The 26,961-nt window shown below is 37.3% G+C and overlaps 2 protein-coding genes across 9 annotated transcripts in view; both read left to right on the top strand.

Annotated features, from left to right (window-relative positions):
- Window positions 1-10,161, top strand: part of LOC127850916 (recQ-like DNA helicase BLM) — a 199,034-nt gene extending 188,873 nt beyond the window's left edge. Inside the window, exon 25 of the mRNA XM_052384315.1 lies at window positions 8,194-10,161. Coding sequence (XP_052240275.1) covers window positions 8,194-8,218 — 25 coding nt within the window. The 3' untranslated portion in view covers window positions 8,219-10,161. The remainder of the gene's footprint in view (window positions 1-8,193) is intronic.
- A 7,183-nt stretch (window positions 10,162-17,344) lies between these two features.
- The window catches only part of LOC127850318 (major facilitator superfamily domain-containing protein 12-like), a 36,229-nt gene continuing 26,612 nt past the window's right edge, over window positions 17,345-26,961 (top strand). For 6 of the 8 annotated variants that reach the window (XM_052383284.1, XM_052383286.1, XM_052383280.1 and 3 more), the window contains exons 1-3: window positions 17,345-17,471; window positions 20,614-21,323; window positions 24,318-24,525. In XM_052383284.1, the coding sequence (XP_052239244.1) occupies window positions 21,035-21,323; window positions 24,318-24,525 (497 nt within the window). In that variant the 5' untranslated portion in view covers window positions 17,345-17,471; window positions 20,614-21,034. Of the gene's footprint in view, window positions 17,490-17,511; window positions 17,658-20,613; window positions 21,324-24,317; window positions 24,526-26,961 lie in introns of those variants that run through there. The other 2 variants (XM_052383281.1, XM_052383282.1) reach the window with 2 other exon arrangements.

Here is a 26,961-nt window from a genome sequence, read left to right as displayed (position 1 = left end):
CCAGTTAATTGGTGAATATGTTTTACTCTTTCCTTTACGAAGGGGCCTTTCAGAGTGGAGAAGATGCTGTTCCTTGGACCTTCGCCACCGTACTCGGTGCAAGACGTTGACCACGTGGCTTCGGCCATGCATCGGTCGACGTCAGACCATATGGCTCCCGCCATACTTCGGTCTTTGCACGGTACCGGCAAGACGTCAACCACGTGGCTCTTGCCATACGTCGGTCGACCTCAGACCATATGGCTCCCGCCATACTTCGGTCTTTGCCCAGGGACGTCGACCAAATGGCTTGGGCCACGCATCGGTTGACGTCAGACCATATGGCCCCCGCCATACTTCGTTCTTTACCCGGTAACGTCACCAGTCATTTTATGACTGGTCCGGGCACCGGTTATTTTATGACCTGTCCGGTCACCGGTCATTGACCGGTCCGGTCACCGGGGAACGGTTCGGTCACGTGTCAGTGACCGGTTCGGTCAACGGAGACCGGTCCGGTCACTGCTTATTGACCAGTCCGGTCACCGGGAACCGGTTCGGTGACCGGTCATTGACCGGTATGGGGACCCGTCCGGGCACTGGTCATTAACCGCAGGCTGTCAAGCGGTCATACTTTTTCCTACTTTTTCCTACTATTTCCTACTTTTTCATCAGGATCCTACTTTTTCCTATTTTTTTACCAAATCTTCCTACTAATCCTTCTTTTTTATTTTCAATGGAGGATTTTTTTTTTAAAGAGTTTATTTAGTAAACTTGCAGGATGAATGAATCTATGGCATGACTGTATCCCTGTTAATGTGCATTCATCTAGATGAGACCTGACAACTCATGCTGACTGTCTGCTAGCACCTCTTCAGGAGCATAAATATTTATTTCTTATGTAACTTTTAAAATTATTGACAAGTTTTTTTTTGAAGTAACAATAGTGCCTTGTTTACTTCCTTAGCATTTGTACACTGCAGACTTCACTACCTTACACAGTTCCCAGTGATGCAAGAGCTGAGGGAACCCATTGTTTATTCCAGTTTAATTTCTTATCATTGACAACAATTTGACCAAACCTTATGCATGTTTACATGATATTGCTGTTTGGAATGTAGAGATATAGAGATACATGTATTGTATGAGTGGTTATGTAATATGGAATTTATTACACAAGTTATTGGAAAAAAGATAAAACTGATGCTTTGCCGAGTTTTCATCATTTACAAATATAATGTAATAAATTCTGTATTACATGACAACGGATATGATGTTCTATTGATATCATAGGTACATCATGTTTAGTAATTAAAGATAAATGCACAGAGCCTAAATGCCCTAAATACATTTTTATGCTCCCGTTAGGGTGGCATATTGCAGTTGTACTGTCAGTCCGTTTGTCTGTCTGTCTGTGTGTGTGTGTCAGTCCGAAAACTTTAATATGGGCCATAATTTTTGCAATATTGAAGATAGCAACTTGATATTTGGCATGCATGTGTATCTCATGAAGCTGCACATTTTGAGTGGTGAAAGGTGAAGGTCATCCTTCAAGGTCAAAAGTTAAAAAATACAATCCAAGGGAAGTAATAAGCTTTAAAAGGGAGATAATTTCTAAACCTGCCAAATGATATATTGAAATTTTATTTCAAAGCTGCGCAATAGTGGGCATTGTGTTTCGGACAAACACAATTCTTGTCTAATGATGCCATAGCTAGTGAGGTAACTTCAAGGTGTTAAAGCGAAGTATTAAAATTATTAAACGGCATTATTACACTCCCGCAAAGTCATCAATAATGTAAAAGCCATTATTTGAAACTGGAATAAACAATGTAGTGCAACTGTTTCATTGCCCAATCAATGCTGTCATAAAAGATGTCAGGTGATAAGGTCCTATCTCCAGTTGCATAATCTGCTCTGCAATGACCAGTCATTTTGAATGTAACTTAAGTCATTATAACTGCACCCTATTGTCAATTTAAAGGTTTCACAATGTAGCTGTAGCAGAGCATTTACACTGCTTTATATACTGGTATTAATCTTGTACAACAAGTTGGTGTATCACTAAATAAATTTGGTCTTCTGCTTAAGGATATAACATGCACAATATAATTACCACTTTTATATCGATACACAGAAGACCTCTAACCACTTATTTGATGATACACCAAAATGAACAGCATCTAATTACATGTATACTTCTTTATCAGGGTAGCTTTGCTTGAAACTTAATTATCATAGATACACTAAAAGTGCTAAAATTCCTAGTGGGAAAACAAAGTTTAACCCTTCATGGATGGAGAAGTTGGACAACAGTGGAAAAACACTGGGATCATGGTGCAAGAGAGATACCGGCAATGAGTTTGCAAGATATTGTACTGTCTGAATGAAGTCCATCTTGTAGTAATTCTGGTGCTAATCAACTTATAAGTCATGCAGATGGATAAAAACACAAGGAAAACATGAAATACGAAATACATGCATGATAATTCACAAAAGCGTTTGTTTGGAAGTGCCCAAAAGCCAAGCAGCTCTCAGGGTTGTGGGGATAAATCTATCTGTATGCAAGTACATCCATCACACAAGGAACAGGTACAAAAGGCTGAAATCTTCTGGGCCCTTAAGGTAGCTTCAAGTGGGTATCCATACAGAACATGTGATGGCACTCCTGCTCTGTTTCAAGCTATGTTTCCTGGACCTGTGTCTAAAAAATAAGTATTATGTATTCCTACTTTTGAGGGAAAAGTTCCTACTTTTTCCTACTTTTTTCCTACTTTTCTTGCAAAAGTAGTTCCTATTTTTTCCTACTTTTGAAAAAAGGTCACTTGACAGCCTGTAACCGGTCCGGACACCGGTCATTGACCTGTCAAGGCACCGGTCACTGGTCATTGACCGATCCGGTCGCCGGGGACGGTACCTGTCATTTACCGGTCCGGGCACCGGTTCACCGGATATTGCCGAAAAGAAGGATTGGCAGCGGACATTGCCAGGTTACGTCACTGGTCATATTACGAACGGTCCGTTCACCGGTCATTGACCGGTCCGGTAACCAGGCATTGCTCACCGGGAATTACCCGGTTACGTCACCGGTCATATTATGACCGGTCCGTTTACTGGACACGGGTCACCGGTCATTGTCCGGTCACCGGTCATTGACCGGTCCGGTTCGGGCACCGGTCACCGGGTATTACCAGGTGACGTCACCGGTCATATGATAATATTCCTCCTCCTCTGACTTGTCATTTTCTGGACTCATCATCTACTTCAACGAACCCCCATCGCTACCGGATTGGACATCTGACAAGCTCCCTTTTCCAAACAGTTATCGGCGTTGATCCTCTCCTAAGCGATCACTCCAATGTCCGGGGAGACGGTACTCAATGAGATTATATTCCCAGCGCAGCCGAACATTTTCTCGGCATCGCATGGATAAGGGACATCGCCGCTCCTCGCGTAGGCGCTCTCAGACCTCCTGGTCCCCTTGGCGGTCTCCCTCCTTATTCCTGGACGGAATCTCAGGAATACTTTCCACGTTTGTCGGTTTCCATTTTGGTATCCACACACGTTTCAGCTACTGGGCCTATATTGTCTACGAATACAAGCTCGTTAAACTTACAGGCTCCAACGTCAAGGGTTCACCTCGCCACTACAGATACTTTTAAAGCCCAACGGGGTATCTTCTACATTGCTAGTCGCATACCCTTGGCTGCCACTCCATATACAGTGGTAATAGTGAACAAACAGTGGAGACAATCATCAAGAACTTTTGACCATTCCATAATTAGTGAACAAACAGAAGAAATGAACCACTGATGCTAGAAGCTTACGAAATATCTCCATCTGGTATTTCTACTTCTGTCTGAGCCGGCTACATGCATACTACTGGTCTTGCTGATGGTTCGGCTGAAGCGGGCTCGGAGTCTAACGCTGAGGCAAAATATTACTATTTGGCCTCTATCAGGTCTATAAACTTATGTTTTAGACTCTAGATTATTACTTTTGACCCTGCCCTTTCTTGTCGGCTACACACTCTGCAGTCACCGTCACGGAACAATTGAAACACTTATGAGCCTGGCAGTATTAAAAAGGCGACGCCTAGCGTCGACCTTCGTCTTCCTATTGGCCTTACTACAATGTATGTTTTCCAGTGATAGCGGTAAAAGCTACAAGTCTCCAATACCCGACCCGACTACTGGTTCGGACCTTTCCAAACTGCCGGGTCTGGTTACTGACATTAGCAAGCTTTCGTTTACTATGCCAGTTGCTTCTACACCTATCTTAGTTCATTACTCCATGTTGGAGTATTGAGAACTGAGAGAGCGCCGATCTATACGTCTAACTAAACAGCTAGACATCATGGCGGCCTCAGCCTTGGAGATGGCTTGGGAGCTATCGAACTCAGTTCCTGATGAACTTTATGCCTTATTACTTTATCTTTCGCAGACGACGAGTTTTTATCACATAATGCTACGTCTTCAATGTCTGAGATACTAAGGATCCGGAGGGACCTTATCCCTCTTCCCTGCCTCAAATTTCCGGTTGGAACCATTCGTGAACTCAATCAAACTGGTCTTTTCACAACAGTTTATTTTAGTTTTAGAGACAGGACACAGGAGGCATTACGGCTGACAAGGAAGACCAGATCTTTGCTTCTTAGCGAGAAACAAATCTGGTCAGTGCCAAAGCGTCCAGCTGCTAAAACTCCGGCATCATCGACAGCCAAGAATGCTATAAAGAACAATCTTTTCTCTAAAAGACTTTCTTCTATTCCACATCCAGCCCCTAAGAGGCAGTCTTTCTATTATAGGCTGTCTTCCTATCAGAAGTTGTCAGGAAAGGATTATTGGATAAGGGCAACCCAAGCTGGATCAGAAGACTGTCAATCCTTTGACCGACAAGGACGGGCCTCTCCCAAGGTCAGCCCTAGGGATTCCCCCTTTCTACCGTCACCACCTCCGATGCATGATGTACCAGTCGCAACCATACTTCAGCACTTCGCTAATCGAAGGCGGTAGAAACGGTTCAAGACACTTATTTTACAGTCTCTTTTTTTGGTTCAAGAAAAGCGGCTACTGGAGACTGGTCATAGACTTAAAAGTGTTCAACACTTTTTCTAGTCACCGACTTTCAAGTCTGATCGGAGTGGAGAAAGTTCTGCTTACCTCGAATTTTTCCTACCCGTCCTTGACCACGTGACTCCGGACACCGGTCGGTCTTTTTCCGGTCTGGTCACCGTCTTCCTGCTGGAACGTCTTTTTCTACGTCCTCTTCATCACTATCGCTCATCTTGTTGGAATTGATATCAGGGCAATCTGCTTACACAGATTCCCATCCTTTCGTCTTGAGTTCCCCATATTCAGTGGTGGCTAGACTATGAGACTCTTGGCAGGAGAACCGCTTCTTCCACCACAACCTTCTTTACATCTCATACGGATGTGGGCAGGGAAGGTTGGGGCCGCTTACCTGGAACCACTCAGCCTGATAATCTCAGGTAGGTAGTCTCTTCAGGAGTATCACTTGCACATCAACAATCAAGGAAAGTCAGCAGTCTTTCTAGCTGTTTCTCGTTTCCAAAACATCTTCGCGACTCCTGTGTGATGGTATTAACGGACAACACATCAGTCGTGGTTTATATCCAGGCACAAGGGTGAACACATTTTCACTCCCTGTAACTGGAGACCAGGAACTTACTCGTTTTTTTGCAAGAACCTCAACATTTCTCTCGTCCAAACATATACCAGGTCGTCTCAACGCCATGTCGGACAGTTTGTCATGCAAACATCTCACCCATTCTATTCCCCTAATCTTGGAGAAATAAGGTGAGCTCTTGCAATATCTTGCTGGTCGCCCCTTGGTGGCCCAGGAGATTCTACTTCAACGACCTTCTCAGTCTCCTGTACGACTGTTCCAGGAAACATCCTCACAGGTCAGATCTCCTATCTCAGAGAAACAAATTTCATACGGATCAAGATATATTTCACTACGAGTCTGGCCATTATTTGACAATCCCTAGAGAAAAACTATTTTTTCTGTAAGTGCTTCAACCCTCTTTGCCTCTGCAAGAAGAAAGTCCACCAGAACAATCTCTTTTCTGACTGGTGTATTCGCGGACATTTCATCCCCTCAATCACTCTGCTAGACGCATAGTGGTTTTTCTCATCTTTTTCTGTGACCTAGCTTCATGGATGTTCAGAGCCATGGAACTTTAACGCCTGTTTCTCGTTCCCTTACCCCTTAATGGGATTTGGCTTGTGTTAATTGGTTGCTTACTTAGGCTTCCTATGGACCCCTTCATCAGATTTGTTTACAGTTCCTTACCTGGAAGACCGTTTTCTTCCTTACTATGGCTTCAGCCAAACGGAAGAGTGAAATGCATGCTCTTTCTATCGAAGACGGCCATCTTCGTTTTAATCCGATGGCTCTGTCATTTTGTTGTACCAGCCAGAATTCCTTGCTAATAATCAACTCCTCCCGTATATGGCTTCTAACTCTTCAAAATCCCAAGTTGTTCAAAAACTTGTGGACATGAAAATAGAATTCTCCGCCAGTTGGGGCTTTAAAGTTCTATCTAAGCAGAGTTCAGTCCATTTAAGGTTCTCGCAAGAGACTCTTCATTCCTGATAAAAGGGGGGGGCAATGTGTCTGCGGCTTCGTGTTGGGTAGCCTCGATTAAGAAAGGCTTACTCTTTTCTCTCATCTAGGGATTCATCCCTGTTTTTTAGCAGACCGCGAGCTCTGTCAACTTAGTAGGCGTATAATTATCACACCCCACTCTCTGACGTGGTCCATGATGTTTTCTGGAGGAATCCGACCACCTTTTATCTTCGTTCTCATGAGTGCCAACATGACAACTTATATTTGTTGGATCCCCTTGTGGTTTCACAAACGGTAGTGTCTTCTACGGCATAGACATACTTACTGTCAGCTGAGAAGTAAAGTCATAACGTACTAACGGAGATTAGCTGATAATCCTGGATTTGGATTTTGCTAACATTAGTTGATAACCCTAGATATGGGTTCTGCTGTGATCGGGATTGGGAAGCTATATGCGAACTTCCCTCCGCATCTGCATATTCAGTTATTATATAGCAGGTAACGTATGTTTGAAATTAAAACAAAAATTTATTTTAATTATTAAATACTTCATACCTGCTATCGGTGAGTCCCATCTCCCACCCCGCTCTTCGACTTAAATTTTGGTTATATTGGAAGAAGATTGATGTGGTGACACTGTTTCCGCTTTTAGCTAGGTTGCGTTACACTATGTTCCGACCTAGTCTTTTTGGGTATATAGGTAGTGGCTCCCGGCTTCGTTCCAGAAAATTTCCGGTTGATATAATTCACCTTCGGAAGTAATAGCTATTAGATAGCAGGTAAGTATTTAATATTTAAAATGAATTTTGCTTTAAAAATCTGTATTTTTGTAAATTACATTAAAATATAGCAATTTTAAGTGTTGAATGGTTGGTGAAAAGATCTTCTAAAATTCCCATTTTCGCCCAAAACGACGCGAAATTCCCCCTCTAAAGGCCCCGGCCCCAATCACCCAAAGTGTAGCAAGGGCCCTGAGTGGGAGAGCCGGACGATGAATGGCTTACCACATCTGACTGCTTTGCAAATTCCAGCAGCTGTCAGACAAGACGGGGAAGAAGGGGCAGAGGCAGAATGTGTGGTGCTTTAAAGGTAACGGAAACTTAATGGACTCCTGAATTAAACATAACATGTGCAGGCAGAGAAATAGTTTGTACAAGTCTGTTTCCAGTTGAAGATAATGTATAATCTTTGAAAGATGAAGAGTTTGATGCATATTTATAGAGCATTTAAATATTTTATTTTTCATTAGGTTCGAACCTTTTAAGGATATGAACCCGCCCTTTTGTATTGTGTTATGCCCCATGAATGTGGATAACTTGTAATTCAAACAACAAACTTCAGTAGTTTTCTTGAAAGCCACCACCCGATGTTGTTAATTTTGTGTAAAAAAGATGCCATGATCAATGATGATTTCTTTTAAAAGCTCAAACGAAATACCGTTACTCGTGATAGACTGTGTATTCCATTAAGTTACGCAACTGTTATTGAGTTGACATTTGCATATATACCTTTACCGTCCATTTACCCTTATGTGTATTCTACTGGTTCAGCCAAATCTTTTTTTTACTTGTTCTATTGACAATATTGCAAGTTTTACCAGTAATTTATAACTGTCTTTTTCAGTTCTGGTAATTGGTGGACTTCTTAAACTGCCTGTTAAAAATCCAGCAAGAGAGCTAACTTCAGTCAGTTCTCTTATAAGGGTAGCAGGCCCTCTACAGCTAGTGCAACATTAAGACCACCATCAAGCGGGAACAAACCGGGTATGATGCCAGTACCACAGCTTAAATGCTCCTTCCGTTCTTTTGGTGCTACGGGAACATTCTTTGGGTGAAACAGCCTGATTGGATTCTATTCTTGGCAGAAGTGTTTGTGGAAACTCTATTGCCATTATTGTGGTTTATCATTTGTATATTGTCCTGTTTTACATGTAAACCTGATGGATTTTTTTATAGTTACAAAACTGTAGTTTGACATGCTCTTCTATTTGCATTTTTTACATTTACATGTACCTCATTTTCTTAGTTTTTTTGTTGAAATAAATTGTGTGTAGAAGATATGCCCCATGCTTTTTTTAGCTCACCTGAGCACAATGTGCTCATTGTGAGCTTTTGTGATCGCCTTTTGTCCGTTGTGCATCATGCGTTGTGCGTCGTCCTTTGTGCGGCGTCAACATTTGCCTTGTGAACACTCTAGAGACCACATTTATTGCCCAATCTTCATGAAATTTGGTCAGAAGATTGGTCTCAATGATATCCTTGATGAGTTCGAAAGTGATTACGTTTGCTTGAAAAAAACATGGCTGCCAAGGGGCGGGGCATTTTTCCTTATATGGCTTTAGTAAAACCCTGTTAACACTCTAGTTAATTGGAAATATAATTGCAAGATAAGTCTGAAAATAGTTCATGTTTGGTTAAAAACAAGGCTCTTAGGGGGTTGGTAGTTTTTTGTATGTCTAAAGTTTTGTGGTAAAATTTAGCTTTAGCTGATTATCTTTACATAATACTTATTTTATTTTGTCATTTTTCACAAGAATCTGATAAGCCATAATATTAAAGAAAGTTAACCTGTACATACTTTCTTATAGTTAACTCCCTTGTTTGACCTGCTGACTCAGGTTCACTAATCCTTTTTTTAGTTCAGCTCCGGAATTTGTTAGACCCCTTGGTTTCAAAACACTTAGAGGGTAAATACAATGTACTTCAAAATGCAGATTTTTCTAGTATAATGACATTTTTGGATAAGTTGTAATTTCTTATGTAAATCTGGACTTATTGTTTTGTCGCATTTGTTATCAGTTTGAAGCAAATTAATCAATAATGGGAACTATTACTGATAAGCCATTTTTGAGAAAACCCATACAGAGTTCCCCAGAGCTAATATATTGATCATTGGTTATTGGTGTGTTTTGATAGCTAAATGCATGTGTAGCTTGCATTTTTAGCAGAAGTATGTTGGTTTTGTTCAATTTAAATAATAGTGTTCATTTGAGTGTTTTATTATTGTTTTCGTCTATGAGTAGAGATTCTATTTTTAACCAATCAAAATGTCTGTAAATTGACTGTTCTGGGGGAAAATAGACTGTTCTGCCAGTGCTCTTAGAACTGATGCTTTCTTGAAAAGGTAACTACTCTTGAAAAAGGTGGGAATATTGAAATAATTAAACTCTTAATTATTGTAACACCAGCATCAAGACATGTTTGGATTATTTTCCAAATTATTCTCGTTATTTAGCTAATTTTTATTTGGCATTTTCTAAATTAGAAAGACTCTTTTGTAAATTATTTTTACGTTCGAGTCACTGGAGTTTTCCACTCTCCATATATTGTGTTCTTTAGATTAAGTATTAAGTATTAACTTATTTAATAAACTAAATTTTTGAACCATCTTCTAGACTAACAGCAACTATTATTTATATCAGTTTTTTTTCAGATTGTGAATTTCTTTTTACATTCATTAAGGTATTTGCTGTATTTGTTTATTTTAACAATGCTTAGTATCTTGAGACTTTGCTTGTACCTGTTCTTAATTCTCTGTCATTGTTCTTCATTTTCCTAGTTCTTAGAAATAAAGTTAGTTATTTTCATTAAAGCTGCTTTGGTTTTCACTTATAGATTAATTCTTTGAGCGTATTCAGGCGCATCTGACTGGACGCCTTTAATTAATTGAATTACAACCAGTCAGTGGCGTCATCCGGACCGAAAATAAGCGTTCTTTAATTAGGCTCGATAAATAATTCCGTATTACACAAGTGCTCACAAAGTTACATAACTCGTAACCGTCCCGTGACCGGTTCACTTGCGTAAGCGAACAAGACCGCACTACCACAGTTGTTTATTGTGAAACTTTGTGAATTCTTTCAGTCATTTTTTTAGTTCAGTCTGAATGACACTTGCTGATCTTCACACATGAAGACAATCTGCATGAGCATAATATATTTTGCTCATGGTGAACTTTTGTGATCACCGTTTGTGAATTGTCTGTCTTCGTTGTGCGTCATGAATATTTGCCTTGTTAACACTGTAAAGGCCACATTTATTATTGGATATTCATGAAACTTTGTCAGAAAATTTGTCCCAATAATATCTTGGACGAGTTCAAAAATGGTTCCAGTCTGTTGAAAAGTATTGCCACAAGGGGGTCATTTGTAGTTCATTCTTCATGAAACTTGGTAAGAACATTTGTTCTATTGATATATTGGGCTGCAAAGAACATGTCGTTTCTTTTTTTATCTCATGTGAGCGACTTTCGGCCTTTCAGGCCCTCTTGTTTCTGTTTTGAAACTTTTTTTCGGATGCTGTATATGCAATATTATCATTTAACGATGAGATTATCTTTACAAATGTATTTAAAATGCCCTTTTAAAAGTACAATTATGGTGGTATAAACCTCATTCACTACAAGCAGACTTGGTGACAGATGTACTGTCAAAACAAGTTGGTTGTAAACATTAAGACAGCCTATAAGCCTTGAGGTTTAAAGCATAGAAATGTATGTCATTAACAGACCTTTTGATAAAATAATTCTCAAAATGAAGAAGTTCTCACAATAATGTCATGTTTGGATCCTTTAATTTAAATATATGCGTTCATCCAAAAAGTCGAACCCAGTTTTGTTTCAATAGTGTTCTGAACTTGTGACGGGTACAGACAACTAACGTAACTTGCACAGCACCATTGAGAAGAAACAAAACAATCAATCTTTTATGTCCTGTTTCAAATTAATTTACTAAAACAATATATATTACATATAGTTCGGAACGTAACTCGGAATACAAGAATTTAAACCAGGTCAAACAAATGCCAAGAATATTCAACATTAAGCACTTGTTAAACGGACGCAGCGCAAATCGCAAGTAAACCCGTGTAATGTACTCGTTCACTATAGTATTTTAGATGGTCGCTTTAGCGACCGTCTAAAGTGCTTGGTGTAAAATTTAGGTCGATACGGCCTAGGTATGATTAGCCCAATTCCCGCTTACACTACGCGCGAAGAAAGAGTTGTATAATTTATGCAAGAGGTTTGAGTTCTCCAATTATGTTTATTCACGAATGGAAACATTATATTAATATCGTGTTAAATGCAATAGTTTCGAATGGTGTTTTATAGAAAAGAATAAAAATACAATGATCATATTGCATGTGTCGCGGAGGAGATTGTTTATGAATGATTAAAAAAGTCCACTTTCTGCTGCGTCTGCGTGACGTAGTATTTTCGCTCATCTCATTCATAAATCTGAGGCTGGCGATAAACAAAGGGGAGTCCGGGTGATAATTACGCACTAGTATAAGGTTACGCTTGTTTATATTCACAGGTCTCAATTAATAATACGTTGACCACGAGTTCAACAATTATTACAGGGATACGATAGACAACATAAAAAATGATTCATTATCGCTGAAACTGTTAAAAAACATTTAAATATAACAAGAATATTCTCAAAAAATGTAGTCTTGCTGTTTTGAAATAAGGTTTGGAATTTTGGTTTCTAAATAACTTAATTAAAAACAAAAGTTTAATCATAGTGTTTTTTACTTTTAGTCGCATATTTACCGCATTATAATGTGTGTTATAATGGGCAAACCATACATTAGTAAAATTCAATCTGCATTCGCACATAGAAGGAATGGGTCAATTAGGTGCTGCGTTTCCTTTGCTTACTTCAGTTAGAGGTCAATTCTTTACGTAATAGCAATCACAAGGCCCCGGCTTCAGAGGAATTGCGGAGCGTTCTTACATAATTAAAGTCGTAGTCGCATGGTATTTGCGTTTAGCGTCCTATTTGGTCACGTGGTTCTTTTTCGCGGGTGTTTTGGCATTCATGATATGAGGCTATTAATAGATGCGCCTGTCGATAAACAAAGGAAAGTTTACGGGCGATAACAACGCAATAGATTACGCTCTCACATACAACTCAATGACGTAGTACAGGTCGTAAATTGAGAGATTTGGGAAAAAGTTGACGCTTATTTATATTCTCAATTTATAAAACGTTGAACATAAGTTCAACAATAACTTCAGCGATACGATAGACAAAAACAAAAACAAAATCATAATCGCTTAACCCGAATATAACAAACAATTTATAATAATAATAATACGAATGACCTGTTTCATAACCTCGTTCATGCTACTACATCGGGTATTTCTGGAAAGCGTTCTTGGTTCTCAACAGATAGCGGCGATCTTTTGTATTTACGGGTGCTAGCAACGCAATAGTAGAAGCTTAGTAGAAGGTTAAGCTTGTTTATATTCACAGTTCTCAATACATAGACAGTTGGATATGAGTTCATCAATTACTCAAGCATACTATAGGCAATCTCGAAACTGCTTTATAATCGCTAACACCGAAAACAACTAAATATATTATAATAAATATATTTATAACAATAAATGCCTTTTAAAAATGTAGTCGGCGTATACGCTGACTTTGAAATAAAGTTAGCAATTTACTTTTCTAAATAATTGAATACAATTAAACAAAAGTTAAACCATTGTGTTGTGTTTTTCACTTGTAAGCTGCATATTCACCGCATGAAATGTGTGTTAGCATTGTCAAACCACACATTAGTGTGAGTAAATAAAAATTATACTACGGGAGAGCACTTCATATGTGTCCTCATATGCCTTGTTATGAGTATCTTTCTTCATTATCGAAATATATCGTATGTTTATATTTGATTAAAACGCAGTTTTCTTTCGACACATTTAAATCACACGTCAATAGCGCCGTCATGCGAAAATGGGTCTTATGCGTTTCGGCAAGCGTTTGTTAAACCCAACATGTGCTCTTGCGCAGTCAGGCCATAGGCGACGCTGTTCGCTTTAAAATCACTCAATATGTTATGTTTCTCCTTACCAGAAGGAGGGATAGCTGAGTGGGCTATTTATATGATGGGCGCATATGGAATAAGACCCATTTTCGCATGACGAGGGTCATTAAAAATCTCATTGCGAATTGAAAATGCCACAAAAATGATACAAAATCGAATTCAAAATAGCAAACTTGTTAATAATGGCAGCCTATCGACACATTAAGGAATGATTTCCAGACGTGCTGACCAAGTACGGCAAACATTGTGGTATGATAATTAAACGATACTACACTATACTATTTCGCTAATGATTGTTCTCTCATCTTGGAGGCGAAATTGAAATTCTGCGAGATGGATTGTAACGCGTAATTGTAACAGGGTCACAATTTGTGTCGTTTGAGCATACAGAGAGTAGTCCGGAATTCCTTACACTGAACAGTGCTACATCCTTTGAATTGAGCACATACGCAGTGATGTAGCAAAAATTCAGAGGTTGTATCTCGAATCAGCTTATTAAATATTCGAAAATATTCATGCGTGTCTGTTGGCGTTATGTAAAAGTCACTAAGATGAAAACTGAAACAGCTTCGCCTAAAAGCGCATTAGTGCTCTATACCTATGTTTATGTTAGCGTTGTTGACACCGTATGAAGCTCTAACAAGTAAAGCATAAACAGCAATGTTTATATACTTTTATCGCTCCATATACAAGGTAAGAAGATTATTGTATATTTTGAATTTGTATATGGTGTCAAAAATCAAAAGTTTTGTACACGGAACTTTCATTATGAATTTATATTCTTGGTGAGATAGTCATTTGATATTAGAAAAAATATTCCTTTAATATGATAGTGACTGCAAATTTTGTTTATATTAAGTTCTCATTACCATTTTCATCATACTTTCTTTGCTTTCAGAACTTCCAAAAAAGCATGCTGTTTTTATTTTGTCTTAGTTAATTCTATGAAATAATAAGGATGATAAAAAGTGCACACAAAACTCGACCCGTGCGCTATGACACAAACTTTTTAAAGTTGAATGGCGTGTGTTCATTTCAAACTTGCGATTGATTTTGAAAAATGAATTGCGTGTTAAATTATGCAATAGCGAACATCTTCAGTGCCTTCAGCGCTTTGATTATATATCATTAACCGTTTGGCGGTGTACATGTTAAATTAGGCGCCAAAAAAGTATTAACTTATTACACATGGGAACACGTAAGTTCTCATTTGAGTTTGGTTAGAGGAATCGCAAAAAAACTCGTATTTTGTACACATAAGCAGAAGACGCACCATTTGATACATAAGTTGCTTTGCGTGCATATGCAATCGTCCCAACAGTTAACCTATTTTATTCAAAATAGCGCTTGGATTTTGTGTGGTTTTTCCAGCAATCAGCCCGTAACGTTTGTAATTGTCAATGACTACACACACTGTGAATTTTCTCTGGAGCATAAACTATTCGTCGCTCAACTCGGACTCGTCTATTGTATGCATTTTTTTATTTGTTTTACATGTGGCGGTTCGTTGGCGCGTTGATGTCACACGGTGGTGAGATAATGCATATAAATCATGTGCTGTTGACAATACCTTGGGACCGGCTCGTTCATGTGTAAACTCACATGATTCGATACAAGATGTCACCGAATGTCTTGCGGTTACGCGGTTCGCTGTAACACAAGTTTATGATATTATAAACATTAAAACGAACTATAAGCTTAAATAAACTAAACGTTTTTTATATATATTTTTTATCTACTGCCGATTCAAATACGTGGTCGTGTAAATGAACTGTTGTAATTAAAACACTTTCAATGTAGAACACGAACGGTTGTAATTAAAACACCGGTACATTGTAGAATATGAGCTGTTGTAATTTAAACACATTATAGAACATCAATTAACTAAAGAGCAGTTCAATCTAATAGTTTATGTTTGTGTAGACGGAAAATACATACATTTCATATGATTATAGTTGCATACTGTATTCGATAAATGCGGACTGAATTTCGTTTTGAAGCATACGTCTTTGAACAAGTACGTATCCGCGTACGGTATACAAAATTCCGTAAGTGACAAGCTACCGGTACTTGTTCAGTACACTGAAGGGGCTCCTTTTCGACGCTCGTGCAACACATGTACTACCAATACTAGATCTTAACAGCATGCATACATATATATCCTTCTAACACCAACATCAACTAATGAGCACATTATCACGAAACGTCAGTTTTGCCATTTTGACATAGCTACATCCTACAACTGGAAATGACTCTTTTTTTACAGCGAGCGGACGATGTTTTCAAATGTCGCCTCAATTAATATATTCGCACAACCAGATATGAGGTTGCGTAAAGATACTTATCTCACAGGAAGTAATTAACAATTAGTTGTTCGGTGATATAGTAATTTCACAGCAGTACTGGCATATAACTGCATAAAACAATGGAGTGGAATTGGTTCTGCCACTCTTTAGTTTGAAGTTCCCACTATATCTAGGTTATTGTTCGCGTGCATTGATTTTGAAATAGCAAATGTTAACCTATAGAATACAAAATAGATTTGCTTGTGACTATGTTGATTGCAAACTAGTGTTACTTGTACGACGAAAACAAAATTCTCTGACAAATAAATTAACTATAAATTACGTCTATAACTTCTTTATGATTTAAACTTACTCAATATTCAGTTTCCATTTTTGAGACGTTGCTTCAAACTCAAGAAAGACATGGCGACCGTCATACTTTGAAGTAAAAGTGAAAAACAGCTCATTACCTGTGATCAAAATACGGCTGATACTCACTTAAGTTTGCTGAATTACAGCGGCTATTTCTAGATATGATTTTTAGTGAAAGATATTTATGTTGTGCTAGAGAGGAGGGGGAGGGGGCAGCTGAGCACCCGGATTAAACACCCCTGTCAGGTATGTTGACGGCAAACCAAACTCACATGCGCCGGTTGTGAGAACTGAATAGGGATGCCTGATGTGATGTGCAAGATTGTCAAACTCTGCTATAACCAGACAGTCATTTCTAAAATGCGACAAGGATGTTTAATAAAAAAGAGAGTGTGTGTTCGTCGCCAAGTTTAAAGTGGCTACCATTTACACCGGTTGTAGGGCTTAAACTCGGATCGCCAAGATAAGCAGCGAGAGTGCCAAACGCTGATATAACCGGAAAGTCATTATTATAGTTTGGTACAATGTGAACTTATAAGAGCGTGTGTGTCCCGCATACGGTTTAGGTAGCTACCATTAGGTCTAGAGGCCGTATTTTAGGCCAAAATATAGCAGACAATATGCGGTAATGAAAGCTATACGTATGTAACAATCCGGATTTTGGGGGATTTTGTACGATTTCCGGTACGTTACATTTCTGGTGATTCTAATGGAAGAGCAAATGTTCACAACCACGCTTTTTATTTAAATCAAAACAAACAATATCTTTCAGATCAGATTGTGCTATGAGAAGAAAATATTTTGCAGAAAAACAAAAATATTCGAATACATCATTTGCACGTGCAGCACGATGAAACCATACACCGGATGTTGTTCAGAAGTGTCAAAGCGTCATGGATAAAATTTAAATGCAACGATATGCACGTGATCGAAAACAAAAACATATGATATTTAAGATGATATTTTTTGCCGTTTTGATAAATTACAATTAGGGCCCATAAGTTGCGTTACGCCGTTAAAAGTGCAATTGGTTGTAATAAATTCTATAAATAACGTGTTTATTTAAAGATCTTTGGTTGAAAAAGAAAACTAGTTTAACACATTAAAATGCACTTTACGGTATATTGGGCATAAGCGGATCGTTAGCCTACCGATGTCTTTATAATGTTTTTGTTGATAATAAATATGGTCATGCACTTTATAACAAGTTTACTGCATTCAATTTTGCAGGTTCTTGTTCTCATTTCGGAGAAGGCGCGGATGACTACTCCCCGCTACATAATTACAAGCACATGATTGTCACGTGGTGTTGATATATCGCGATTTATAAGTGCCCGTTTGTAAATAGTGTGTACATGTTGATTTTACATTAACGATCAAACGACACGGGATGTGAAGAGATTTGCTAAAGGTGACACTGGATTTATATGTAATGCATCTTGTTTGCTCGCAGTTTAGAACGTTATACTTTCAGATTTATTGCTGAAAGATGTTTTCTTCATTGATTTTATACAAGGATAACTTGAGTTCTGAGCGCACCCCGGGCTACCATAACTTTAAATGTCGCTTTTTATTATTTTTGACAGGCGCGACACAGGTATGTCAATACTATATAAACTGTACTTTTTGATTGGAAAAAAAACGTTATTAACCATGGGATTGGGAAACATAATTAATATGATTATAAATAACAGTTTACCAATTGTTTATAAGTGAATTTTTAACTGCTTATGAAGTGCTAGGGAATTTAATTGTTGTGTAATGAACTCAATAAACCAATTATTGAGTTTATTAGACAAGTTTTGCATCTTTTTGGGAAATTTTGGTAAGATTTTTGGGAAACTAGGTTACTTTTTGCCGTTGGGAAACAATGTTACTTTTTGCCATTGGGATACTGGGAAAGAGCCTGTAAGAGACTATAATTTTGGGCAAAAAAAGTATTTGCTATTTTGTTTAAACCTATTTATTTTAGCTGAATTGCATGGAAAGCCAAAGGCTTATTTGAAACATTCTTGAGTACGTTTCCTGATCCTAGAACCAGTTCTTGGTGTCTATGGGGAAGATCTACAGAACGTTCCCACAGTGGGGAACGAACTCGTGACCTCCCAGTCGCTATGCCGACACCATATCTACTACGCCATGGCGACCTTTGCTGTTTAGCAATGACATTAAGTCTTATATATAAGACATTAAGTCGTATATGAACTCATAATTAACAAAAAAAAAACATTTTTTAAAGGAAAAAGTAAAGGTCTTTAAATTATGTTTTGCAAAAAGTGTATACTAAATTAAAACTTGTCAAATGAAAACAATATTTTGCTCATTTAAAGATAATTTACCTGCAGGTAAGAATAAAATTGTACCTATGTACATGTTAAAATTGTTCATGTAGGTTCATCTCTAGGTACAGAAATGTGCTTTTTTGGATGTTTACATACCTTTAGGTGTACGCACACACTTTTGACACTAATAGTATGTGATATATTTTATTCCTACATGTACATATAACTTACATAACGAAGATGCAAAGTAAATTATGAGGAACTAAGTCCTTTTTACAAGAAACTAAGTTCTTATAAGGAGATATTGAAGAACTTAAACAAATAACTAACCACCATACATTGTTGCTTTTTTTCACCTTCGGATAAATGGACGTCAAAATCATCCAAAAGATACAAGGATGTCCCAAGAACATCCTGTTATGCTGTCACTCATCTTTTGAAACACCTTCACAAACAAAACTGAGAATAAATATAGGATAAAATTCAAGCATGCAATTTATGCTAACAGAGTTTAAAAGTAGGATGTAAATGTTGTCTATTGTAGGCTGCTACACTGAAAACTGAACCAATGTTAAACGTCTAATGCTGTAAACCAGATTATAAGTTATATGGTCTAGCTGGGGATTGTATTCTGTTATTCTGGGAATGTAAAGCCAAGCTGGGGATTGTATTCTGTTATTCCGGGAATGTAAAGCCAAGCTGGGGATTGTATTCTGTTATTCCGGGAATGTAAAGCCACTGTGTTACCACTATGTATTTTTTTAAAGTAAAAAATGTTTTTTAAACCGGATTTTATTTAAAAAGATGTTTGAAATTACATGTTATTTTGCTTATTTTCAATTTACATGTACCATGTTCTCATGAAAGATGCAAAACACATTCATAGGTGTATCTTTTGTCATTTACACAAATAATTATGTCATTGAATGTGTTGTTACACACTGTGATTGTATTAAAATACGTGGCAGGCTATACATTTGTAGAAAACAATTTAGCGAAAAATGGGTTGTTTTCATATACCGATACATTTGGCACTTCTACATGCCTTGCACTAAACTGGACATTAACTCTTTCAGTGCTGGAACCGAATTTTGAAGGCCTTTGCGAACAGTTTGGATCCAGATGAGACGCCACAGAACATGGCGTCTCATCAGGATCCAAACTGTTTGCTAATCTGATAGTATTCTTTGAAAAAAAATCAAAGAAAATGCTAATTTTAGAAATTCAGCAGACAACATTTTAGCAGATGGCAAATTTCCCAGCATGCAAAGGGTTAATGCTATGGAATTGTTGATGTGAAATAGATTTAGAATAGTTAGTGGCCATAATGAATGCTACACCAGTCTTTTCACCTCATTCCATTTATGGCCATTTTGTTGACTCAAATAATATTTTTCTAATATAGAGGGTATTCTTCCGATTAAAAAAAGTGTGTTGAAGTTTTGCAATGGCCACGTCAATGTAAATGAAGATGCATATTGTATAGTTAGTTGCTTTGTGTTTCATAATCAGTTTGATTCATTACTGTACATGATTTTGTTAATTGCCTGTCTTCATTTGTATTCAGTCATTGTTAAATTTACATTGTATTTGATTGATGAGAGTTTGTTTATATGTAAGTATCCTTGTTCATTTAAAGCTGAATGATAATTGGTGTATACATTAACCCACATCTGTAGCCATAAAAGCTTGAAGATTGCCATTGAATACAAATATTTCACTCATTTGATCCATGTTTTGTAGTCATGACTATCAGATACACTGCGTTTTAAAAGTGCTCCCACTTGTCACTTACAGACTTTGGTTTCAGCCACATCACAATTGTCCTCTAGCATTTAAAGCAACGATCAAAGATCTTTTAAAGCAATAAACACATCTTGCAAACAATGTTAAGAATTACCCTACAAGCTTCCAGAGTTGTCACACTTTTTACCACATATACTTAATTCTGTTGACAATGTTAGGTAATCAGCTTTTAAAGCTGTTTATTAGAGTCTTTTTGAGAAGCATGGTTTAAACAATAACTCTATGTTACCTGAATTGTGGCTGTGAGCGATTTGCCTTTAAGCTGCCTCATGGTCACATACTGTGAAACATATGGTATAATAGAAAATCCTTTGGACTTTACATACGCTAGTGGCAAATGTTTGTAATAATGAAGGTCTATATGTGATAAGATAACCGCATAACAATAGAAATCATTTGTATTCAGTGACTATTTGCTACAGTGACACATATAATTAATTAAAACTGTTTTTTCTTTCTTTGCAGGTTGTGACCTTTATTCTAAGAAAATGATAACTTAAAATCTGAATGTTGATTTTTAATTGATTTTACAAAATCAGATATGCTTCTCTGCGTGATTAAATAGATTTTCACTTAAAATAATCTAGTTAGTGGGAATTTGTGTCTAAATACGTGTTAAAAAGAGACTCACATTTAAGTCCTTCTGGGAGCATAATAATTAGTGCATAATAATGGTTTGATAAATAACTCAAATAATATTTTAGTCATACGTGCATTAAACATCCTTATTAAACAGAAACAACACAATTTTGAACCAGTGTAATTGAAGTCAAACTGTGAAATATTAATATTTTGACTTATTGGGGCTACAGTATTATATAAGTGAAGAGAACGGCTCAGTGAGTGTGTTAAATTTATCAAAGCAAAATAAAAAAACAGATTGAAAATGTCTGACTCCGAGACTTCACCGCTGCTACATCAGCGCAAGTTGCCGCTGTTGCAGAAGTTCTCGTACAGCGTGGGCCATGTCCTGAACGATCTTACAGCCTCCATGTGGTTCACCTACATGATCATCTACTTCCATCAGGTGAAAAACTTTGACAACGGCTTGTCTGGAAACTTAGTTCTTATTGGACAGGTCAGTGACGCCATTTTCACTCCTTTAATCGGGTACGAGTCTGACAAGGTACGGGGATGCGGCAACATGGGAAAGAGAAAGACATGGCATTTCATAGGTAAGAGGGTGAACAGATTTTGACCTTAACCCTTTGCATGCTGGGAAATTTGTCGTCTGCTTAAATGTCGTCTGCTGAATTTCTAAAATTAGTATTTTCTTCCATTTTTTTTCAAAGAATACTATCAGAATAGCAAACAGTTTGGATCCTGATGAGATGCCACATTCTGTGGCGTCTCATCTGGATCCAAACTGTTTGCAAAGGCCTTCAAAATTTGGTTCCAGCACTGAAAGAGTTAAATACATGTATAGCTGTTAGCAGTTCACGGTTAGTTGTTATGAAATTTCTCCAATTATAATATATAATATTAGACCTATGTTTATACCTATGTATGTTTTGTCCTGTAATAGGCTGTAGGTTTAACTCTATAACTGCCAAGGATTAAATATTCATAATTCTATACTTTCTCAATATTGATATTTTATAAAAAGAAATTTTGTTTCCGCTCAATGCTTGCTAATTTAATGAAATTCTGCTTAATTTTTGAAAATGTTATTTCTTAGCATAAGAAATTTACATTTCTTGTTGTTGTTTTTTTATGCCCCTGGTAGGGTTGGCATATAGCAGTTGAACTGTCCATCTGTCAGTCTGTGTGTTGGTCCGAAAACTTTAACATTGGCCATAACTTTGCAATATTGAAGATAGCAACTTAATATTTGGCATGCATGTGTATCTCATGAAGCTGCACATTTTGGGTGGTGAAAGGTCAAGGTCATCCTTCAAGGTTAAAGTCAAAAATACAATCCAAGGAAAGTAATAAGCTTTAAAAGGGAGATAATTTTTAATCCTGCCAAATGATATATTGAAATTTTATTTCAAAGCGGTGCAATAGGGGGCACATAATCTTGTTTATATAAATATTCATCTTTAAGTTTACATATAATAACTGCTACAGAAATTAAATTCAAACATTGTTTTCATGGTCATTTAGTAGATTACTGCTAGAAAGCGTACCTTATGCTATCAAATAAGAAGAAAAATTGAGCGCACTGTCTATGTACAGCTTGTGATACATGTACATTGAACAAGACACATGCATACCATTTCTCATTAAGTGTTTGTAATTGAGTACTAATTGACATAATATCACAACATGAATCCATAGTCCAAATCTGTGGGTGTTGGTGTCCTTGAAAACTGACAAACTGGTATATACCGGTATATATATATTTAAATTTGCATTGGCTTTAATACAATTAAGCTCATTGGTAATTGTCTGGTAGTTTGTAGCCCAGCATAAAATATTGCTGTAAAAGAAATTTCATGAGCTAGCTATGCTTTTTATGATTTTGCATTACACTGTTAATTAAATTCTACTTAGCACTGATTGTTTTCAAGCAACAGTAAGCCCACATATATTGAAGGACTCAGATGCTGGCACCGGGAACTATTATTATACCCCCACAAACGAAGTTTAGGGGGGTATATAGGAGTGAGGTTGTCGGTCAGTCAGTCTGTCTGTCGGTCTGTTGGTCCGTATTAAGTGTCCTCTCTCTAATTCAAGTTGTTTTCATCCGATCCTCACCAAACTTGGTGAGATGTTATATGTAGATGATGTTTAGGTCAAGTTTGAATATGGGTCATGCCGGTTCAAAAACTAGGTCACGGGGTCACTTAGTGCGTTTTTAGCTCACCTGAGCACAACGTTTTTTTACATTTACATGTACCTCACTTTCTTAGTATTTTTGTTTAAATAAATTGTGTGTAGAAGATATGCCCCATATTTTTTTAAGCTCACCTGAGCACAATGTGCTCATGGTGAGCTTTTGTGATCATCTTTTGTCCGTCGTGCGTTGTCCGTTGTGCGACGTCAACATTTGCCTTGTTCACTCTCTAGAGGCCACATTTATTGTCCAATCTTCATGAAATTTGGTCAGAAGATTGATTTCAATGATATCTTTGATGAGTTCGAAAATGGTTATGTTTGCTTGAAAAACATGGCCACCAGGGGCGGGGCATTTTTCCTTATATGGCTTAATATGGCTATAGTAAAACCTTGTTCACACTTTAGAGGCCACATTTATTGTCCAATCTTCATGAAATTTGGTCAGAAGATTAGTCTCAATGATATCTTGGATGAGTTCGAAAATAATTATGTTTGCTTGAAAAAAATGGCTTCCAAGGGGCGGGGCATTTTTCCTTATATGGCTTTAGTAAAATCTTGTTAACACTCTAGAGGCCACATTTACTGTCCGATCTTCATGAAACTTGGTCAGAAGATTTATCCCAATTATATCTTGGATGAGTTCAAAAATGATGCCGGTTGGTTGAAAAACATGGCTGCCAGGGGGCGGGGCATTTTTCCTTATATGGCTACAGTAAAACCTTGTTAACACTCTAGAGGCCACATTTATTTTCCGATCTTCGTGAAACTTGGTCAGAAGATTTGTCCCAATAATATCTTGTTATCTCAGGTGAGCGACTTTGGGCCTTTCAGGCCCTCTTGTTTATAACTCAGCTTGGTGTCCGCTCTCTAATTCAAGTAGTTTTAATCCGATCTTCACCAAACTTGGTCAGAAGTTTTATGTAGATGATCTTAAGGCCAAGTTCAACAATGGGCCATGCCAGATCAAAAACTAGGTCATGGGGTCACTAAGTTAAGTACGTTATACACATTCAACATGGTATCCGCCCTCTAATTCAAGTAATTTACATAAAATCTTCACCACACTTGGTCAGAAGTTGTATCTGGAAGATGTGTAGGTCAAGATCGAACATAAGGCATGCCGGGTCAAAAACTAGGTCACGGGGTCACTTAGTGTGTTTTAAACATTGAGCATGGTGTCTGCTTTTTTTGTGTGAAGACAACATGCAAAATATTCTGTGTCAATGCGGCATGTGGGGGTATTCGTCACGTCTGTGACAAAGCTCTAGTTTGTTCCAGCTTAAATGATATTTGAAAATTCAACTTAATTACAGACTTTGGACAATTATTTATGCTTAAATAATTAAAGAATTTGACAAATACCGGTATAAATTGTTTCACCCTTTCAGGTACCTTGTGTGTTTTACTAAGTTTTCCGTTCCTGTTCATCGGTTGTATCACATGTGATAATGCAGAGGACGTGCCACAGTTCATCTACTACGTGCCGTTTGTCGTGATATTCCAGTTTGGCTGGGCGGCCACTCAGATTAGCCATCTGGCTCTCATAAATGATCTCACAGAGAACGAGCATGAGAGGACTGGTCTCAATGGATACAGGTAATTAGCGATATCAATGGATTTGGAAAACCAGAGTTAACCCTTAACCACTTAGATACATAATTTTACATAAAATTATGTGTTGTCCCTTAGAAAGTTTTAATAAATACCTTTCTTACAAAATTCAAGTTTTAAAGGCTTCATTTTCAACCCATATTTACTGATGAGCAGCAAACAGCATAAAACCTGAACAGACTGCGAGTTACTCGCAGGCTGTTTTGGTTTTTTGCTAGTTGCAAAAGCCATCTTACTTTGCTTCTTATGGAAGAGATGGTTCAAGCACCCCATGTTTGCATTTTCAGGGTTCAAATAAAATGTGCAGGGGTCAAAATACTTTAGGCAAGAGTTACTTTGTTTCTGAAAAGTTGTCAATACTTTGCAAATGTTGTTTTGCATGAACTTACGTGAAATACATGTACCATGCAAACAACACACATTTTGTGATAAAAATCAATTTTTTTTTTTTTAAATTTCAAAATTATGCAAGGCAGATTATTTGTAAGGGTAAAAAGTGAGAAAACCTTGTCACTAGTCATAATAAACATACACAACCAGAGCTCCAGATAAGGATTTAGTCTAGAGGGTATTTTACCCCCTGATTTTATTAATAAAGGGTATTTTACTCCTTTGCTTCAGCCATAAAGGGTATTTAGGAAATTGGAGGGTATTTTCCATTTCCATAGAAAACTGACCTAGTTCATGACGTGTTTAAATTAAATAATATAGAAATATTATTTGTTATTAATAAATGCAAGCAGAATAAATTTTAAATGTGATATGAACAGACTTAAGATATTCAACTTACAACTGTGTTGTCATTCTTGCATATAGTATTCATGTAGTACATGAATTCATTTCACAATTACGCTAAGTTATGGCACTGCTTGTGCAATTAAGTCAAACTACCTTTGGTCTATGTAAGTTAACTATAAACTATATCTTTAAAAGTTAAAACTTAAATTATTTTAAAAATTCAAGAAGCATCATAAGATTTATCTCTATTGACATATTGTAATATACAGTTACTTCCTGCAAGAGCCGCTGTTTGCTTGAAATGTCCCTTTTTCGAACCTAGAACACGATGGGCTGCCATTTAGATTACAAGGTTCTTTTGATTGACTTACTTTAATTTAAAGGTTAACTTACACTTAATTGGATTCTTGGTTAAACCGGCTACCCTGTTTAATCGATTACAAATACATACCAAGATTTGTGTTGCGTAATGTTACGTACTGGGCAGATTTTAAAGCGTATTTTGTATTTTTCAATGCGTTAATACGCAGATACGCATCTTATCTGGAGCTCTGTACACAACTCCATTTCAGTGTTCATAGTGATTTATTTCTATTGATTTCATTCTAACTCAATGTTTTCCAATGTTCGTGAAATACAAGATAAAAGCAAGACCCTTAATGCGCCTCGCGACACAAGAAGTTGTGTGTCCGCTGTGCCCAGTAGTTTGCGAGGTACTGTCCAGTTCCCATAGTCAAAATACAGATATAAACAAGTCAATTGCAGCGTGTGCAAATTCTGACGGGCTGTGTGCAAAGTCACGTGTCTAACAATTGCAACGGAAAAATAACGTATGCAACGGACACATAACGCATACATACATATTGGCCGATGTCTTGAGTATGAAAGGTAAATAAACAAGAACTGATCAAGTATGATAAAAACATTGAGTGTCTGACGCTTATTGATGTTTAATACCTGAGGCAATGACATGATGGTCTAGGCGTGACTGCCTTTTGAAGATTGTATGAAATTGGGGTATTGCTTTTGTAAAAATTTTGATTATTATATTTACTCAATAATGCCCAAAATATTTGTCACATTACAGACTGCTTTCATCAAGAAGAATTCTGTAACAGTTTCAGATTAATCCCTGGAAATTGATTTTGAGCAATATGTGTAATTATCCCCTGCCATCGGCGGAGGGAAATTGTTTTGGCGTTGTCTGTCTGTCCGTCTTTCCGTCCTTCTTTCTGTCCGGAGCCATATCTTTGAAGTGATTTGAAGGATTTCATTGAACCTTGGTATGAGTATATATATGGATACTAGCATGATGCACGCCAAATGGCATTGTACACCATCTGTTAATAACGGAGTTACAGACCTGCGTATATTGTAAAAATGCTTTTTTGAGTGTCAAATATAACACTTTTGTGTCCAGAAGCATATTTGCGGGGGATATCAATTCAACAAATTTGCTTGTTTTAATGGTATTTCTTGTTAATGAACATTATATAACAAATTAATCATAAGACATGTTTTTGGAACAATCACACATCCTTTTAATCAATCATCATGATAACTTCAGTTTAATTATCTATTTTTTGTTGGTATCTTTCATATGTTTTTCAGTAAAGGAAACTGTTGATTATATATGTGTATTTTTAAGGCTATTCAATTCAATTGTAACTTAAAATGTCAACA

This window comes from Dreissena polymorpha, chromosome 11 (genome assembly GCF_020536995.1).
Source record: "Dreissena polymorpha isolate Duluth1 chromosome 11, UMN_Dpol_1.0, whole genome shotgun sequence".
In the NCBI taxonomy this organism is placed as follows: Eukaryota; Metazoa; Mollusca; class Bivalvia; order Myida; family Dreissenidae; genus Dreissena; species Dreissena polymorpha.
The sequence above is the reverse complement of the archived record's forward strand: the minus strand, read 5'-3'. Positions and strand labels throughout refer to the sequence as shown.